This window comes from Stegostoma tigrinum, chromosome 36 (genome assembly GCF_030684315.1).
Source record: "Stegostoma tigrinum isolate sSteTig4 chromosome 36, sSteTig4.hap1, whole genome shotgun sequence".
Taxonomy (NCBI): Eukaryota; Metazoa; Chordata; class Chondrichthyes; order Orectolobiformes; family Stegostomatidae; genus Stegostoma; species Stegostoma tigrinum.
This window is the reverse complement of record NC_081389.1, coordinates 3034141-3053904: the sequence shown is the minus strand read 5'-3', so window position 1 is coordinate 3053904 and position 19764 is coordinate 3034141. Positions and strand designations below refer to the sequence as shown.

At 38.9% G+C, this 19764-nt stretch overlaps 1 protein-coding gene across 1 annotated transcript in view; it reads right to left on the bottom strand.

The window, feature by feature from the left end:
* LOC125446730 (fibrillin-1-like) overlaps positions 1 to 19764 on the bottom strand; it is a 570259-nt gene that overhangs the window by 166587 nt on the left and 383908 nt on the right. Inside the window, exons 29-31 of the mRNA XM_048520489.2 lie at positions 17958 to 18080; positions 7321 to 7446; positions 6981 to 7106 (exon numbers count right to left, since the gene is read on the bottom strand). Of these exons, the coding sequence (XP_048376446.1) occupies positions 6981 to 7106; positions 7321 to 7446; positions 17958 to 18080 (375 nt within the window). The remainder of the gene's footprint in view (positions 1 to 6980; positions 7107 to 7320; positions 7447 to 17957; positions 18081 to 19764) is intronic.

The window sequence follows — 19764 nt, the reverse complement described above, 5'->3', positions numbered from 1 at the left end:
CATCAACTGGGTTAATGGGCTTCGGAGCTTAATTTGGATTGTTGGAAGATATTGTATTTTGATAAAATAAACAAAGACAGGAATTATACAATTAATGGCAGGGTCCCGGTTAGTTATATAGAACGGACAGACCTAGTGTGTCAGGAACATAATTCTTTCAAATTTGTGTCACAGGTAGACAGGGTGGAGAAGAAGGCATTTAGGTATGCTTGTGTTCATTGCTCAGACCTTTGAGTACAGGATTTGGGATGTCATGTTGAGTTTGTAAAGGACGTTTGTGCAGCCTTTTCTAGAGTACAGTGTGCAATTCTGGTCACCCTGCTATAGGAAGAATATTGTTGAACTGGAGACGTTCAGAAAATATTTACCAGGATATTGCTGGGAATGGAGCGTTTGAAATACAAAAATAGACCAGAAAGACTGGGACATTTCTCACCGGAGTGTAGGACGTTGCGGGGTGACCTTAGTGAAGTTTATAAAATGTTCAAAACCAGGGGGGGGCGTTATTTTAAGGTGTGAGCAGAAATATTTAAAAAGAACATGTGGAGCAGTTTTTTTTAATACAGACAGTGATTTGTGTGTGGAACGTACAGCCAGAAAAAGTGATGGATGCAGGTACAATTACAACGTTTAAAAGAAATTTGGATAAGCTCATGAACAGAAAAGGCGTGGAGGGATTATGGGTCAAGAACAGGCGGGTGGAACTAGCTTTGTTTGGAAACATAGTCAACGTGGACTGTTTGGACTGAAGGGTCTGTTTCTATGCTGTATGATTTTATGACTCTAAAACATGTCCAGCCAGGTTGATTAGAAAGAGCATGAAGAAATACTTGAAGGATCTTGAAGTGCACTGGCATCGTATATACTACTGAGCCAGAAAATCCAGGTTTAAGTTCCACCTTAAGATCCTATGGTCACAGAGTCATGTCCCAGTACATCCAAACAAACTGATATAAAAGTAATAGAAATTATACCACACCAGGTTATAATCCAACAGGTTTATCTGAAATCACAAACTTTCATAGCGATGCTCCTTCGTTGAGTGACTTCACTTGACAAAGGAACAAAGTTCCAAAAGCTTGCGATTTCAAGTAAACCTGCTGGACTATAACCTGGTATCATGTGACTTCTGACCTTGTCGACTCCAGTCCAACATTGGTACCTCCACATCATAAAAATAATAGAGATACTCTGACATTACATGGAGTTATTTACCTGTCACATTTGTGAGTAAGTGTATTCCAAGTAAAGACTGGCTTTGGCTTCTTCCTAATAAGTATCTGAAATACAGATTCATTTCCATTTATCATTACTACCTTTTTTTACAATCACTGCTTAAGGATCATTGCGGAGTTCAAAGATAATTCCCCTGTTTTTTTCTCTACTGTAAACGGTTTCCTTTAATTCCCTGCTTTTTCTAAACTGCCGTTATTCACATGAATTACAAGTGGTGAGGGAATTTTGTAATTAGGATAAAACATTTATTTAGCTGACTCTCCTACTTCCTTCGCTTCCCTAAGCCTACCAATCCAAACATACTCTAAGTTTCCACATTGTCCTAGCCCCGAATTCAGATCTGGAGCGCAATTCTTTCCTTGTGCCCCCTCCAAGTTTATTCTGCCCATGAGACCCATTTCTTGCTCCCTCCATTCTCCATCTACTAACTACCCACTGTCTTCCACGTTTCCCTTTTAATAACTGATGTTAAAGCTTTTCTCTCTCCTTCATTATTCTTCTTTCCTTCAAATCTCATGTCATAATATACTTCTTCAAAGAACCAGAAGTGACCTTGGAATTTTAAAAAGCCAAAAGATTAATGTTAGGAATTCACTGCCTGATAAGGTTGTGACTACAGATTCAGCAGTGACCTTTGAAAATAAAGTAAGCAAATATCTGAAGAAAAAAATGCAGGAATGTGAGGAAAGAGGAGTGGAAATGTACCATTGCTTAAAAAAGACTGAAGGGGCTGGACTGCCTTCTAGACTTTGCTATTACAAACTCGAGTTATCCAATTAAGTTCTAAAGGGTCACTGGACTGCTTTCTCTCCAGACTTGCTCAGTTTCTCCAATAATTTGTTCTTGTTCCATATCTCCAATTCTTTGTTTTATTTTAGAGCTTGTTATTGTTCAGGTTGGCTAATGTTTCCTATTTAATCTGTTACTTGTATTACTGTTACATAAAATATTTACTTTTTTTGCACTGGATTCAATTTTACCTTTGTATGATAAAAGAAAAACATTCTCACTAATGTAGTACTTCCACATTTACATACTTAGTACGAGGACTTACTCAAATGAAAAATAGATCTAAAGGCTGCAGTAATGAATCCCTGATTATCATAACAGCAGTGAGAGCATCAATGAGACAATGGTAAGTATGGACTATCAATACTTAAACATGATTACCTGATTTAATAGCAGAGTTGTTGACTTAAAATGGCTGCTGTGATCATCTGACTAAGTTAGGAAAGCTGATGAAATAATCACTACATAATTATCAGTCTGAGCCAAAATTAATACTGTTATAAAAGGGCACTGAATTTCAGATCTCTGTGTCCTGGTTGATTTATACCTTAATGATAGTTACACATTGAGATGGAAGGTTGTCTGTGAAAACTGAAAAATGAGTTGACTGAAGAAATTGACCTTCAAATTAACCTTCACCAACAGCTGCTTCTGAGGAGTAGGGGCAAAGAAAAGTGGACTTGCAAGCAAGAACTGGAACAGAGTAGAATTCTTGTTATTTCTGAACCTCAGAAGTCAGTACACAGTCAAAAAGCAACTTGGAAAAACCATGATTCATTGAGAAATCATGTCACGTGGAAGCTTTACTCCTGCATAGAAAACTGAACAACAGCTAAACAGTTGGGACTTAGGTTTCAGTTTCACAATTCAAGGACTCTAAAATGTCAACAGAAATCTGGATAAAATCTCTCTGCTCCTTAGAGTCATAGCTGGCACAAAAGAAGACGGGTGTGGTTGTTGGAGGTCAGTCGTCTCAGCTCCAGGGCATTTCTGCAAGAGTTCCATAGGTTATATACTAAACCCTACCATCGTCAGCTTCATCAATGACTTCCCTGTATCATAAAGTGAAAGTCGGGATGTTCAATGATGATTGCATAATGTTCAGTGCGCTTTGCAACTCCTCAGATATTTATCAACAATCTTTTGCTAAGAAGTACAATTGTTCACCTAGGAAATTCTGTGTCACAGGTCTATCATTGGATTAATAGTCCAGTGACAATATCGCTAAGCCACTGTCTCACCCAGTAGGTATCTGTTCTCTAGAATGGGAGATTTCAGGAATTGGGGGCATATTTTTAAGGTGAGAGGAGAGAGATTTAAAGAAGACATGAGGGACAAATGTTCTACAGGGAGGGTGGTTCATGTGTGGAATGAACTTCCTGAGGAAATGGTGGATGGGGACATAACTGCAGTGTTTAAAAGACACTTAGATACATGTGTGAATAGGGAAGGTTTGGAGGGATACGAGCCAGGACCAGGCACTAGTTTAGTTTGAGTTTATGTTCGGCATGGATAGATTAGACTGAAAGGTCTGTTTCCTTGTTGTATGACTCCATGACTCTAATGACAAGGGCAGCAATTACATGGAAACAACATGACCTGCAAGCTCCCCTTGAGGCTACTCACTGCCCTGACTTAGAAACAATATTGTCATTATTTCACTGTCACTGTCAAAATCCTGGAACTCCCTCATTGTGTGTACAGCAAATGGACTAAAGCAGTTCAGTGACCAGTGAACGATGCTAACAACTGATGAATCAATTCAGAGAAAACCTTTTGGTCTGTTTAGCCACTCTGCTAAACATTTTAAAGTTTATCATTCTTCTTCAATCTGAAATAAATTCATCCATTACCTTTCGTCACGAGATCATAATGTGGAGTTGAATTTAAGATTAAATTGGAGGAGAGTTGTTCATTTACAATTTTAATCATAATTAATAAACAAGGGTCCTCCTGACAGCAAGGCAGTTCTGACCACAAATTAAAGTAAAATACATGATGCTATCCATTCAGAATGCAAGGGCCTAGACATAAATAACATACACTATAAGCAATCAAACTTAGTTTACACAGAAACATAGAAAATAGGTGCTGGTGTAGGCCATTTGGCCCTTTCAGCTGCACCACCATTCAATACTATCATGGCTGATAATGCAATCTTGGTATCCCATTTCCGCCCTTCCCCATACACCTAAACCCCTTTAGCTGCAAGGGCCATGCCCAACTCCCTCTTGAATATATGTAATGAACTGGCTCCAACAGCTACCTGTGTGAGGCAATTCCAAAGGTTCATAACTCCTTGCGGGAAGAAATTCTTCCTCATCTCAGTCATGAATGACCTTCCTTTATCCTCAGACTGTGACCCCTTGATTTGGACTTCTCCAACATTACGAGCATTCTTCCTGCATCTAACCTGTCCAGTCCCATCAAGATTTTATGTATTTCTATGAGACTGCCCCCTCATTCTTCTAAATTCCAGCGAGTACAAGCCCAGTTGATCCAGTCTTTCCTTATGTCAGTTTTGCCATACCAGGAATCAGTCGGGTGACCCTTAACTGGACTTCCTCAACAGGAAGAATGTCCTTCCTCAGACAAGGAGGCCAAGGCTGCACGTAATACTCAATGTGTGGCCTCACCAAGACCCTGTATAATTGCTGCAAGACATCCTTATTCTGATACTCAAATCCTCTCACTACAAAGGCCAGCATGCCATTAGCTTTTCTCACTGCCTGCTGCACCTGCATGCTGAACTTCAGCGACTGTTCCACCACGACACCCAGGTCTTGTTGCACCTCACCTTTTCCTGAACTGCCACCATTCAGATAATAATCTGCTTTCCTGTTTTTGCCACCAGTGGATAATATCCCATTTCACCATACTAGATTGCATTTGCCAAGTATGTGTCCCCTCAGCCAGTCTGTCCAAGTCACCTGCAGCCTCTTAGCATCCTCCTGACAGCACACACTGTCCCCCAACTTAGTAACATCTGCAAATTTGGAGATATGGCAAGTTTAGTTAGTCAAGATCAAAGTGAAAATACATTTAAGGTACAGATCTGTAGGGAAAATTCCAACATTCTTTTGAAGAATATAGAATTATCAAAATGCTCAGGAGCATGCTAAATGGGGAGCAGAAGTGATGATCAGATTTGCAGAAATTACATGTTGAAGCTGGCAAATTCTTTCATGAACTAGTTCATGCCAAGTAGGTTGATGCAGTAAGAACAATCAGCAGTCATTTATATATTTTTTAATCAAATAATTCACCTGGAAAGACATATTTATATAATGACAAACTATTACTTCTCAAGTGTGAAATGCTGTTTGGCAATTCATTTTACAGATATACCAACTAATGTGGGTTTTAAAAATATTTTAGCAAATCTTACATAATTTAAAACTAAAATATGGGTAATTTACCCAACTGTAACTCAGAGTTAAAAACAAGTTGGAATTTTGTAGGCTGAATCCAGAAAGATCTCACTTATAAAATGGCTGCCAAATCTCTCAAGGTGGCTATTTAGCCTGTCTGCACAAACTAATATTGAGAACAAAATTCGGCTAAGTTTCCTGATCATTTATGTAGCGCTGTAGATATTCTCACAACCACAACAGGTTTGAACACAACGGTCCACTGGCATCAATCAGTTTCACCACATAAATTGAGAAAATACAGGTATAGCTATCTCATTAGACTATCTTGTAAAACCGTAAAGCGGAAAATTTATTTCCACGTGAGTCAATACTCAGTTGATCAAAAAACTTTATTCAACCTAAATTACAGCAATCAAAATTTCAGTCATTATATAATGAGATCAAGAGTCCAAAGCTAAAATTGATTAAAACCATTAAATTAATTTAATCTAAATTGAAAATCCAAAAGGTCTAAACAAACTTACCTTATTATTTTGTAACTTCATTGGGAAATAATTTTACGTAAGAGACACTATAAACATTTTCACATTGTGATCATGTTCTTGTCTCTTACTAACTCAAAAGTAGTCTCTGATGAATTTTATAACACAAAAACTGCAACATTACCTTAAAGATGCTTTATCTATTTTCAATGCATGATAAAATATTTGTTATAAAATTTAGATTTAATCTTACAATAACCAGCACAACAACAGGAATTGCACATTGCATTGTATTTATTTTGTCTTGCTGCATTACAATTGTCCTTTGATGACAAAACATGGCATTGCAGATAAAGACATGGGACGTTTGGGCAGAGATTAAGCGGGGGGGTATTATTTCAACGCCAGCCCCAACTGAAAGGTCTGTGGTCAGCCTGCCCACCTGAACACCAGTTGCCTTGCAGCAAAATTACACTATAAGTAACTTAACCGACTCAGAAAATGACTTCTGACCCCACCTGACGGAAGAGATTTGCTGCAGAATTATCAATAGCACCAGGATTGAATAACAGTATTAACATACTACAAGCAGTCGTGAAGAAGACTGATGATTCCTGGACTTCATCTATTGGACAAACCTTTCAAGCAAACTGAAACAAAGAGAGGGAACCTTATTTTAGAGGCCAGGTCAGGGATGATTCTCAAATGGTAGGCACAAACTTTGAAGAGACTGCATCCAACAGCACAGGACAGCCTTTCAAAGTAGGCACCCTTTCTACCTATTGCCAAAAATAGCAGACTGCACAGGGATAGCTGCTGGGCTGTCCATTTTGCTTCTGCCTTCAGGCCTCTAAAATCCAAGGGCAGACAAGATGCCAAATGTCTTATTCTCCCACATCAAGCAGTTTGAGGGTGTCATGATGGCCATCCATTTATTTTAAAAGCTTTTAACCCTACCTTTAAATATGGGAAGCAAAGGACTGTTAGAAATTTTATGAAGTGTAGGGCATTACCAGCAACAATTACATACTTAGAAGTACAAAATTTAAATGGACAAAGATGCGCTCTGCAAGTTAAAACGAGTGAAGCATTTGTTTACCTGTACAACCAGTTGTTCCTTTCTTTACAGAGTAGCCCAGCTCACAGTGACAAATGAATGATCCTTTGGTGTTCTCACAAGTGCCACTGAGACATATATTTGGATTAAGCTCACATTCATTCACATCTGTGAATCAAAGTTAAAATTGAGTTTCAGCATTCATAGCTCCAGAATACTGCACTGTCAATAATCTTTTAGCAAAGTGCTATACAGCTTGAGTGATGCACTTCTAAACATTACATATTTCATATCATTGCTTCTAATACTTTCTCACGTACTCAGCCTAACATGTCAGCTATAATCTTAGGATATTAGCAAGAAATTTCCAAACAAGTCTTACCTAGACAGGTCCTCATATCCTCAGAAGCCATAAATCCATCATAGCAGAGACATCGATATTCTCCAGGTACATTGGCACACTGCCCTCCATCACAAATATCAGGATTATCCTCACATTCGTCAATATCTGGAAGAAAAACAGTAGTTTATGCTGTTGTCCTAGGAGATGGTGGCCTATGTTACAATTTAATATGGTCTGAAGGAATGCCTGAGATCTGAGGAATAAGAAAACATTTAATGGATGTATTATTTAAGTAGACCAAGAGGTTAATGTACTGTGCAAAGTGTGTGAAATAACACCACAGTGTGGGGCATTACCAGTAACAATTACATATTTAGAAGAACAAAATTTGAATGGAGAAAGATATGCTCTGTAAGTAAAAATGAGTGAAACATTTATTTACCTGTACAACCAGTTGTTCCTTTCTTTACAGAGTAGCCCAGTTTTCAGAGGAAGGTGTCCTGTCACAAAATTACCCTTTATTTACATATGGAAAGTCCTTGACACCGATCCAGCTTCCTCAGAGGCAGCCAGAGCGAACAGAACCTCTGACACGCCTGTTTATATCTGTCGCCAGGGGTCCCTGATTCGACCAGATTAACATCCCTAATTAGGGACTCATATTCTATGAGTTCACCTGGCTGATCTCGCTACAATCACTCCAAGTGTGTACTTGGAGTCTATTTAAATATAGTTATCTTCCAGCGTTTAACATAGTAATTTAACATAACAGTTTAATAGTAATGGTAATAACGCTCTGGTGGCATGGGTTCCAATTCTAAATGGCAACTGGAAGAATTTAACCTCAACTAATAATATGTAGTTGAAAGCTAGCCTCAGTAATAGTGACCACAAAATATGATTATCATAACAATCTACCTTTACTCCTTAGAAGACATCTGCTGTCCTACATGCTCGGGCCTACAATGTGATGCCAGATTTTTAGAAATGCTGTTCCAGATTTCCACCAACCTGGGTGAAAAAAATGTTTCCTTACACCTCCTCAAAACCTGGTGACCTTACTTTAAATCTAAGCACCCTGGTCACTGATCCCTCCCGCAAGGGAGGGATCAGTGTCTTCCTGTCTACTTTATCTATGCTACTCATAATTTTATACATCTCAGTCATATCCATCCTTGGTCTCCTCTACTCTCAGGAAAGCAATCCTAGTATATTGAATCTCTCCTCATAACTAAAGGTCTCCAGCCCAGGCAACATTCTGATAAATCTCCAATGCACTCTCTCCCATGTAATCATATCCCACCAATAACATGGATTCCAGAACTGCACACAATACTCTAAGCTGTGGCCTAACCAATGTTTATACAGTTCTAGCAAAACCTCCTCTGCTCTTAGACTCTATATCGCAACTGATAAAGGTAAGTATCCCATCTGCCTTCTTAACCACTTTATCTAAGAGCATCATTGTTTCTCCTTGTGACTTCGACCAATACCACCAGAAGTATGAATGGCTCTGAGACAATGCTCAGAGGTAAAATAAGACAGTATATCAATACAAGTACTATTAGATCATGCTCTTATTTAGCATACATCCATAATAGAGTCACAGCAATATGAATCAAGATGTCCAGGTCTACAACTAAACCTCAAACAATGAAAAAAGAAAGTAATGTAGATGGAAGCCTAGACTACTCATTTTCATATCCACCCTGACAGGCATTAGTAGCTGTTCATGATGTGGTTTCCCCTGCGAAGGGATGACAACTTTAAGATAAATGGCTGCTCAGTGCTCAAGTACAACTGACCTTCACATTGCTTATCATTTCAATTTTCCACCTTGCTCCCACTTTGTCCTCTATTCACTGGCTTGGCTAGCTGTTTCAATGGAGTTCAACCCAAGCTTGAGGAACAGCATCTCATTTTTCAACTCAACTCTGGAATTACAACTGAGTTGAACAATTCTAGATCCACAAATATCTGCTTCCTTTTTGTCAAATTTTTCTCATTTGTTCACTTTGCATGTAGATAGCTGCTATCTAATCATTCACACCCTATTTGGATACATATTTCATGTCTATTTTACCTATCCCATTAAATCTTCTGTTTATTAATCTCTCCTGGACTTCATTCCATCACAGGCCCTTCCTTCCCTTTATTTCCACCACCTACCTTTCACTTTCTCAAAACATTTTAATTTCTATACTCTTTCTGTTCTGGTGAAGGGTCAGCAAGCATGTATGGTCAGTGAGAGGTAGACTTTGCCTTAGTGAGAGATTTGGGAATTTGGCTCAAAGTGCATGGGGGAAAGAGGTGCTTTAAGTAAGCGTTATTGAAAGAAGTAAAGTCTGCCAGTCTAGGAACACTGGAGAAGGACAGGGATGAGGTGCTTTCCTATTCTACTCTTTTGTTTACACCCTGCGGAATTTGTGTTCCAATTTTATGCAGGAGAAGCAGCAGGTAAATCAGTGACCATTATTAGAAAATAAGTTTTACGAGTTTTGTAAGTATTGTATTGTTTTATTAGTGCTGTACAAGTTACTGACAGCACCAAGAGCTACTGGAAGATATAGGCAATTTGAATTATAAATCAATAAGCAATTATTAATTGACTGACATATACAAGAGATGGCAGGGCAGGCAATATGCTGTGACTGCAGAAAGTGGGAGCTTCTGGATGCTGGTGTGATACAGGGCATACATCAACAGTAAATATTTGCACCTCAAGAAACTTCAGTTATTGAGTTGGAGGTAAAATGGCTTTCATGGAACAGTGGTAATGTCCATACAATTGGGTAGCTCGGTGGCTCAGTGGTTAGCACCACTGCCTCACAGCGCCAGGGACCCAGGTTCGATTCCAGCCTCGGGTAACTGTCTGTGTGGAGTTTGCACATTCTCCCCATGTCTGCATGGGTCTGCTGCAGGTGCTCTGGTTTCCTCCCACAGGCCAAAGATGTGCAGGCTAGGTGGACTGGCCAAGATAAATTGTCTGTAATGTTCGGGGGTGTGTGGGTTATAGGGGGATGGGTCTGGATGGGATGGTCCATGGGGCGGTGTGGACTTGTTGGGCCGAAGGGCCTGTTTCCACACTGTAGGGAATCTAATCTAATCTGAACCAGAAGGTCTGCATTCCAGGTTCTACTTGCTCTAGAAATGTATGATAACATCTCTGGACAGGTTGATTAGAAACTATTTTGAGCTGGAGGCAGAGCTGCAGACACTGCAGCATATCAGGGAGTAGAAAATTCGCTGGGCATTTTATTCTGGGTGGCAGTCATGCTCCTTAGGATAGGATTTTCTGATTTTGGCAATGGTCAAGGAGAGGACACCATAACTGCAAGTGAGGTGGGTAATGAGACTCAGAAGGCAGGAATGCAGGAGGTTCAGTAATTACCCAATAGGTTTAAGGTTAGATGAGAGTGAGGACTGCAGCGTGGATGATCTAAGCAGTCATGGCACCATGGTACAAGGTGACATGCAAGAGGAGGTAAACTAGGAAAGAGACTGTGGGAGTACGAGACGTTAGGTGCTAAATTATGAATCAGTACCTCAAAGATAATCTCTGGATTACTAACTGAGCCGTGTACAAATTTACATGGGATATGAAGAGAGAAGTGAATGCATGCTCAAAGACTAGCATGGGAGTAGTGGGTTCTGCTTTCTTGAGGTATCAGTACTGGTGAGAGTGGGTTCTATATCGCTGCTACAGTCTAGACCTGAACCATGCTGCAATTGATGTTCTTGCGAGCTGTGAGGAAAATAGAGAGAATGTTAAACTAAGAAAAAAAGAGCAGGGAGGAATTAAGTTCAGGCAAATAACAAGTCATAGGGTAGAATTAAGGCTTGATAGAAAAATACAGAAACATAAAATGAAGGTCAGAAAGGCTGGAGGAAAACTTAAGAATATGTCAGAAGTAGACTAGATGCTACACAGGTAACAAAATATGCAAAACTAAAGGCTCTGTATCTAAGTATTAGTAGCATTCATAACAAAGTAAATCAATTGATAGCACAAAAGTGAACAAGTATGATCTGATTGTCATTACGGAGATATGCCAGGGCTGCAGGATAAGAATTGGGTCCTGAATATTGAGGAATATTTGACATTCAAGGAGAATATGAAGAATAGATAAAAGCAAAGGGAGACACCCCTAATCAAAGTTGACATTGCTGCAACAGTTAATGATGATCTTGTTCAGGAGATCATGATGTAGAATTGGTTTGGGTGGAGATGAGGAATGGTAAGTGAAAGAAGTCACTACTGGGAGTGATCATAGAATCTTTACAGTGTGGAAACAGGCCCTTCAGCCCAACAAGACCACACCGAACCTCAGAGCATTCCACCCAGACTCATCCCCCTGTAACCTACCCAATCTACACATCCATGGCCGATTCACCAAATCTGCTCATCTTTGGACTGTGGGAGGAACCCGGAGCACACAGGGAGAATGTGCAAACTCCACACAGACAGTCACCCAAGGGTGGAATTGAACCTAGGTCTCTGGTGCTGTGAGGCAGCAGTGCTAACCACTGAGCTACTGTGCCACCCCCAGAAGTCCCCAAAACAGTAACAACAATGTAGGAAGAAGCATGCAAGAAATAGTATTGCGTGCTTATGATGAAGGGAAGGTAATAATTGTGGGTGATTTTATGAACGTACAAAATAAGAACAGAGGCAGATCATTTGGTAAATAAGTTGGCTCCGCCATTTAATTAAATGCGAGCTGGTTGGTTTGTATTTCAAATCCCAAATTCCCATCTGCCTTAATAACACTTCTTCTACTGCCTAATGAGAATCTAAGCATCTCTGCCTTAAAAATATTCAATTACCCTGCCTCCACAATCTTATGAGGCAGAGTTCCAAAGTCACACAACCCTAAGACAAAAACAAAATTCTTATCTCTATCAGGTAAGGACAACCCAATTTGGAAACAGTGACATGTAGTCCTGGGCTCACCACAAGAGGAAACAAATTCCATGTCCAGCTTGAAAAGGTCATTCAGGATCTTATGGGCCTAATCAAGTCACCCCTCAGTCTTTCAAACTCTAGTGGAAACAAGCACAGTCTGTCCAACCTTTCCTTATAAAAGGCCCCACTTATCCACATATAAAATCTCTTCTGAACCACTTTCAATGCGCTTACATCCTTCATTAAAGAAGCAGACCAAAATTGCACACAATATCGAGATGTGGTCTCTTGAAGCCCAATATAACTGAAACACAACATCCTTACTTTCATGTTCAATTCCTACCATAACTCAGGATAACAGCCAATTAGCTTTGGATCATGGACATTATGACTCATGCACAAAAATACATAACTAACTCCAAAGGGATACCTAAATCCTTCTCCACATCTGAATTCTCAAGTGATTTGCTGATTTAATGTGTATACAAACGGGAAAATCACATTGGTATGGTAGTAGTAGCTTCACTGAAGAATTCAAAGAATACTTCTTGGAGCAGTGCATTCTGGAAATTGCCAGAGAGCTGACTGTACTTGTACTGGTATTGTGTAACATGACAAGATTAATTAATGACCTTTAAGGCAGCTTTCTTTTTTGTGATCTTATTGATATTGGATATTTTTGGATTTTACATCCAGCTTGAAATGGAGAAGAGTGGGACTAAGACAGTATTTTATATTTAAATAAGGGAAACTATGTGGACATGAACTTTCAGCAGGCAGAAATGAGTTGGGATATTGAGCAGAAGCGGCAGATATTTATAAAGTGATATTTCAGAAAACTCAGAGTAATAAGTTCCTACTATAAAAGAAAAAATCCAAGGCGAGGGCCTACCATCCATAGTTGACTAAAATAGATAAGAAAAGCACCAAACTTAGGGAAAAAGTGTATAATTGTGCAAGCATGAGTGGTAGATCAGATGGTCTGTCAGAATATAAAGAATGTTGAGAATTAAGAAAAGATTACACAGGACAAATACGTAAGAACATGACAGGAAGCTAACTGAAATGTAAATACAGCTAACAAAAGTTTCTACAGGTATCTAAAAATGAAAAAGTAAAGTGAGAGGTCGTCCTCCATAGGTTAGAAGGAATGGTGTTTGTAATGAATAAATACTCGATTCTTGTCATCACAACAGAAGATATAAATGAAACCAAGTATAATCTGTAAATCAGGAAGCTGAATTAAGAAGTGAAACTTGGTGTAATTACAATTACCAGGGAAGCGGTACCGAGCAAACTGATGGATCTGTGGGCGGATACATTCACAGATTTTGGTGGACATTGTCTGAGTCTCTTGAAAATAGGGGCCTATTGAGCAATTAAATACATTGGTATTAACTTTCCAAAAATCATTTGATTCTGGAAATATTCCATACTGGAAAGTAGCAAGTATAACACATTTACCAAGAAGGGAGGGAAGTCGGAGGCAGGAGACAGGAAACCACAGGTCAGTTGGCTTTATTTCTGTTGTATTCTGTTGTCGAATTAGAATTGATCATTAAGGAGGATCACATAGCAGGGATATAAAATGTCACTGTAAAATTGTTGGTTAGGTCACAGCTCGAGTATTGTGCACAGTTCTGGAATCCTAATTAAAAGGGGGATGTGACTGCACTGGAGACAGTGCAGAGAATATTTACCAGGATGTTGCCTGGGCTGCAGAACTTTACTATAAAGACATATTAGATTAACTTGGAGATAGTAAGAACTGCAAATGCTGGAGTCAGAGATAAGAAGTGTGGAGCTGGAGGAACACAGCAGGCCAGACTGCATCAGAGGAGCAGGAAAGTTGCCGTTTCAGGTCACAACCTGAAACCTTAACTTTTCTGCTCCTCTGAAGCTGCCTGGGCTGCTGTGTTTCTCCAGCTCCACACGATGTTATCTTGGATAGACTAGGGTTGTTTTCCTTGGGGCAGAGGAGACTGAGAAGGGTTACATGATTGAGATGTGGTGGAGGCAATAACTTAGTGGCATTATGTTTAGACAATTAATCTAGAAACTCAGCAGATGTTCCAGGGGATCCAGATTCAAATCTTGCCATTGTAAATGGTAGAATGTACATTAAATAAGTATCTGGAATTAAGAATCTAATAATAATCTAATAATCTAAAAATCTAATTAAGAATCTAATAATTATCTAATATCTAATAATGTATTTTTCCGACAATCAACAATGATTTGCTGGTCATTGTCGGAAAAATACATTTGGTTCATAAACATCCTCCAAGGAACAAAACCTGCCATCCTCACCTGGTTGGACCTACCTATCGTTCCAGACCAAAAGCGATGCAGTTGACTTTTAACTGCCCTCTGAAACGGTCTAGCACTCAGTTCTATCAGTCACCATGAATTCTCAACAAAGAAATGAAACTGGATGGACCACTTGTCCACTAAGTTAGGCAACAGAAATGACAATAATACAAGCAGCCCTTTCGACTCTGCTAAGTCTTTCAACCGACATCAGGGGGCTTGAGCTAAAATTTGGTGAACAGTCTCTCAAGTCGAGACTGACATAGTCATATTCATGAAATTACACCATACAATGCCTCAGACATCACCACCATTATCTCTGGGTATGCGCAGTCTTACCGGCAAGACATATCCTGCAGAGGTAGTGGCACAGTGGTATATAAGTCGACAGGGAGTTGCCCTGGCTGTCCTCAACACTGACTCTGGATTCCATGAAGTCTCATGGTGTCAGGTCAAACATGGGCAAGGAGACCTCCTGCTGATTACCATCTACCATACTTCCTCAGCTGATGAATGTGTATTACTCAATGTTGAGAAGCACTTGGAGGACTATGAAATATAACAGCAGAACCAGGCTATACTGCCCATCGAGTCTGCTCTTCCATGGTTGATTTGTTTCTCAGCCCCATTCTACTATCTTCTCCCCATAATCTTTGATCTCCTGACTAATCAAGAACATATCTATCTCTGTCTTAAATACACCAAATAACTAGGGGTCCACAGCCTTGTGAGCTTCACAGATTGATCACCCTCTGGCTGAAGAAATTCCTCTTCATCTCAGTTCTAAAGCGTCCATTTGTTTTTTTTGGTGAGGCCTTTGATTCCTAGTCTCATCTACTAGTGGAAACATCTTCTTCATGTCCACTCTAACCAGGCCTCTAAGTATTGTGTAAGTTTCAATCAGATACCCCCCCATCCCTCTAAACTCCATCGAGTACAGACCCAGAGTCCTCAACTGCTCCTTATATGCCCATGCCCCATGAATGAATGAAAAAAATTATGAACAAATATAGACAGGGTAGATGGGAGGCAACCTTTCTCCTTTGCTGGAGATATCAATGCCTGGGACATAGATTTAAGGCAAGGGGCAGCAGTTTTGGAATAACTCACTGCCTATAATAGAGGTACAAGCAGAAAGCCAAATACTATTTTAAAAATATTTATATGTGCGTTATGATACCAAGGCATAGAATGCTACGGGCAAAGTTCTGGAAAATGGGATTAGAATGTCGGTCCTCGTATTTGACTGTTACAGATATGATGGGCTGAAGGGCTGTTTTCTAAACTGTTGACCTCTATGGAAAGAAGAATAAAAAGCAGAATAATATTTAAATGGAGATTGACTGTCAATTCGGAGGTGCAGAAAGATAGGTGTTCTACGGCATGAATCTATTTATTTTTATTCATTCACAGAATGAGGGTATTGCTAGCTCGGGAGGCATTTATTGCATTGAGGGTAGTTAAGAGTCAATCATGTTTGTGTGGGTCTGAAATCACATGTAGGCCAGACCAGGTAAGGATGGCAAATTTCTTTCCCTAAAGGACATCAGTGAAGCAGGTGTGTTTTTGCAACAATTGACTATGCTTTCATGGTCCTCATTTGAATCTCAATTACGGATTTTTATTGATTTTCTAATTCACCTCCCCTCTAAAAATTACACGCGTTGCTTTCTATTACAAGTTACAAAAGAATTAGTATGCACATTAGCAAGTGATTAAGAGGGTTCAGAAACAGAAACGGCTGGAAAAGCTCTGCCAGTTTGGCAGCATTTGTAGAGAGAAATTACAGTTAACGTTTCAGGTCCAGTGACCCATCTTCCTTGTTCTGAAGATACCGTCAGGCCTGCTGAGCTTTTCTATAAACTTTGGTTTTTGTTTCTGATTTACAGCATCCGCAATTCTTTCTGTTGTGATTAAGAAGGCTTATGAAATTTGGCACATAAAGAGATCAGCCATGACCTTTTTTAATGGCAGAGTAGTCTCAAAGGTGCAACTCGCCTACTTCTGCTCCAGATTTTAATGGTTGTATTATCATAGAAACTCTGTTTTTCTACACAGGTGCTGCCTGACCTTATCAGTGTTTCCAGGACATTTTTGTTTTTATTTCATTAGGTATCACTGGTTACTGTTAATAGTTTTGACATCACTGTTTTAATTAAGTGAATGCTTAATGTGATAGCCACTGTGTTTTAAAACCAACTGGTGTGCAAAACTCAGATGTTTCTGTTTCATTATACTGCATGGACTGAAATAGCAGGAAACATATTTACGCAATTACAGTTTATTGGAAATCAGTTTAGTAGAAAAATCGGAACATTTCTGTGACATGTCGGAGCCTAAAACTCCTCTTTCCACCTTCCCACTGTCTTGATCGGCAGTGGGAACACTTTTCTCCAATATAGGTGCCAGTCTTTATAACTGATTATATCTGTGTAAAAGCAACTGGGAATGTCTATCATAATCATAGTACTTCTCTTGGTTTTCAGCAAAAGTACAATAAATGTTTCTCTTGGTTAATATTTGAAAGAAGTCATTTTTGTACTTTGTAAAGTACATTTGCTAAACTGATACATAAACACTGTTAGAAAAATACACATTTGGCTATCCAAATAATCATTTGGGCTACAGAAGGCTACGTAGCTTGATGTGAATTAGTTTCACCCATAGATCTGATTTTCACTGGAGAGGTGTTAAATATATATTACGACTGACTTCATAATCCATGAATTTGGAAAGTGAAAAATTGGCCAGTGTTCTAACAAATGGCTATTTAATGCTGCTACTGGAACTGAATGTGTGAATACCAGGTAAGAATAGAACTGTGTTTGGCTTGATGCCATGCGATGCTCTCACAGAAAGACTGAAAAAACTAAGTTTCTCAGTTGCACATATCTCACCAAGCAATTGATGCTTTGAGGTGGGAGGTGAAAATTACAAGCAAAATAAAAATGGGAGAAATCTGGAAACTATTTCACATTAAAATGTACTCAAATTAACATGTTATAGTTATATGATGTGCAACAACTATAACACATTTAAACACAGTTTGTGTGAAATTTCCCTGCTCCAACACTGAAAGAAAGAATCAAAGAATAGGAATGGAGCAATAGGTTGCGTGTACGTTAATGACATTTTAGTGGGTATTAACAAGTCTGAGCTTCAGTTCATGAAAATGACTAACAGACATTAACTAGCATTATGCTAGTGCTATAAAGTTATTACAATTGACTTTTCTGGGGCACAAATATCTTGACACATGGAAGATAACTTATAATTTCAAAATTTCTTTCAGAGTTAAAAAATAGACCACAGAATTAATTCTAATATCATTTAATAATGACTCAATCTGAAATAGTAAACATTCTTATGAGATCAATATATTTGGGATTGCAGATTACTGCTATAACTACTTAATGGTCTGCATTTAAAGCTAAATGGTTTCTGAATAATTATATCTTACCTGTACAAGATCGTTGGTCTGGCAACAATGCATAGCCACTTCGACAGCTGCATTCATAACTGCCATCAGAATTTGTGCAGTAAGTCTCACATCCTCCATTCACAATTGTGCATTCATCAATGTCTGTAACAGTAGGTAACTTGTGAATAAGTTGTGCAGTCTAATTCAGGTAGAATACATTTTCAAATCTGAACTGAACTAACGACATGACATTAGGCAAAGTAAGTGAAATAAATTAAAACCTGTAGCATGAGATCTGATACCACCAATGACAAGGAATTTGAAACCAATATCTTTGCAATCCAGAAATGGAACATTTAATGCCGGAGACCTTCAAGTGCTAGCTTGAGTGCAAATCTAATTGTTACAAGGTAGTGTACTTGTGTACTCATTCTTTTCATCTGATTTTTTTAAATGAAAAGAAAATCAATAAAGATATAATTTTTAAAAAGTGTAGTAAACTTATACACAGCTTCTCCCCTGCTGTTATTAGACTTATGAATAGACCTCTCATATCAGGGGTAATCTTTCTCTGCACCTTCTTTGTAGCTGGAACACTATATTCTGCATTCTGTTATGTACTTTGTGTAAGGTATGATTAGTCTGGTTAGCATGCAAAACAATACTTTTTGCTGTATCTAGGTACCTGCGACACAAATAAATCAAATCAAATTATACAACAGTTTAATCTTTTTGCTGTAAAGTAGATTTTGAGGTTCATATGCATTTTCCACCATTCTCAGGGGAGAAAAAGAATGAAGATTAATTTGATTGCTGTAATGTTTGCCTTTTACATGGTCTTTCTAGGTATTCATGGGATTGGATTTTCCTGAATTTACACTGAACTGGAAAGTGAAGAAAAATTCACCAATCCCACTGATTCTCTGACTGGATCCCTAGATTATGCAGCAGGGGTTAATAGTTTTGTGTGGGCCCCAGGCATGATCACTGGATGTGGAAGCCTAGCATACAGAACATGAGACATAGGAGCATGGTACTGGAGAATACATGTACTGCCACAACTGATGAGGTCATAACGATCCGGTTTTGGCTGCTTATTTAAGGACGGATATACTTGCACTGGAACTACTTCAGAGAAGGTGCATTAGCTTTAATCCTAGGATGAACAGCTTGTCTTTTGAGAGAAGTTGATTGGGTTGTGATTATATTCAATGAAGATTAGAAGAATGACAGGTGATCCACTGAAACATAACTGATTCTCAACAGGCTTGAAACATACTAAGATGTTTCTTCTTCTGCGGGAATCTAGAATTAAGAAGTATGTTTAAAGATAAGGGATCTCCCATTTAAAACAGATAAAAGGAGAAATTTATTTCCTCAAGAGGATCATTAGCCTTTGAATTCTCTTTTAGAGACAGCAGTTGAGGCTGTGTATTCGAGGCTGATTTAGACTTCTTTTTAATTGACAAGAGATTCAAGGGTTATAGAAGACAGCCAAGAAAGTGGACTTAAGGCCAAGATAGGATCAACAAAGATCTCTTTGAAAGTTAGAGAAGGACGAATGGCTTAATCCTGCTTCTATTTCTTATGATTTTATGATCTATAGACTCTACGATCCCAATCCTGTCTTCACGGTGTGCCTGTCTTCTTTCCTACATAAACTTGTGCTCATACAAAATAGCCCTACTTTAACTTGCAGCAAATCTCATTCATCCATCATTTCCATTATTACTGGTATTTACACACCCTGACCCGACAAAGCCTCAATTTTAAACTCCTCATCCTTGTTTGAAAATTCTTCCAATAGCCTCATCCTTCCATAACTTGAAATGTTTTGAAATTTTAA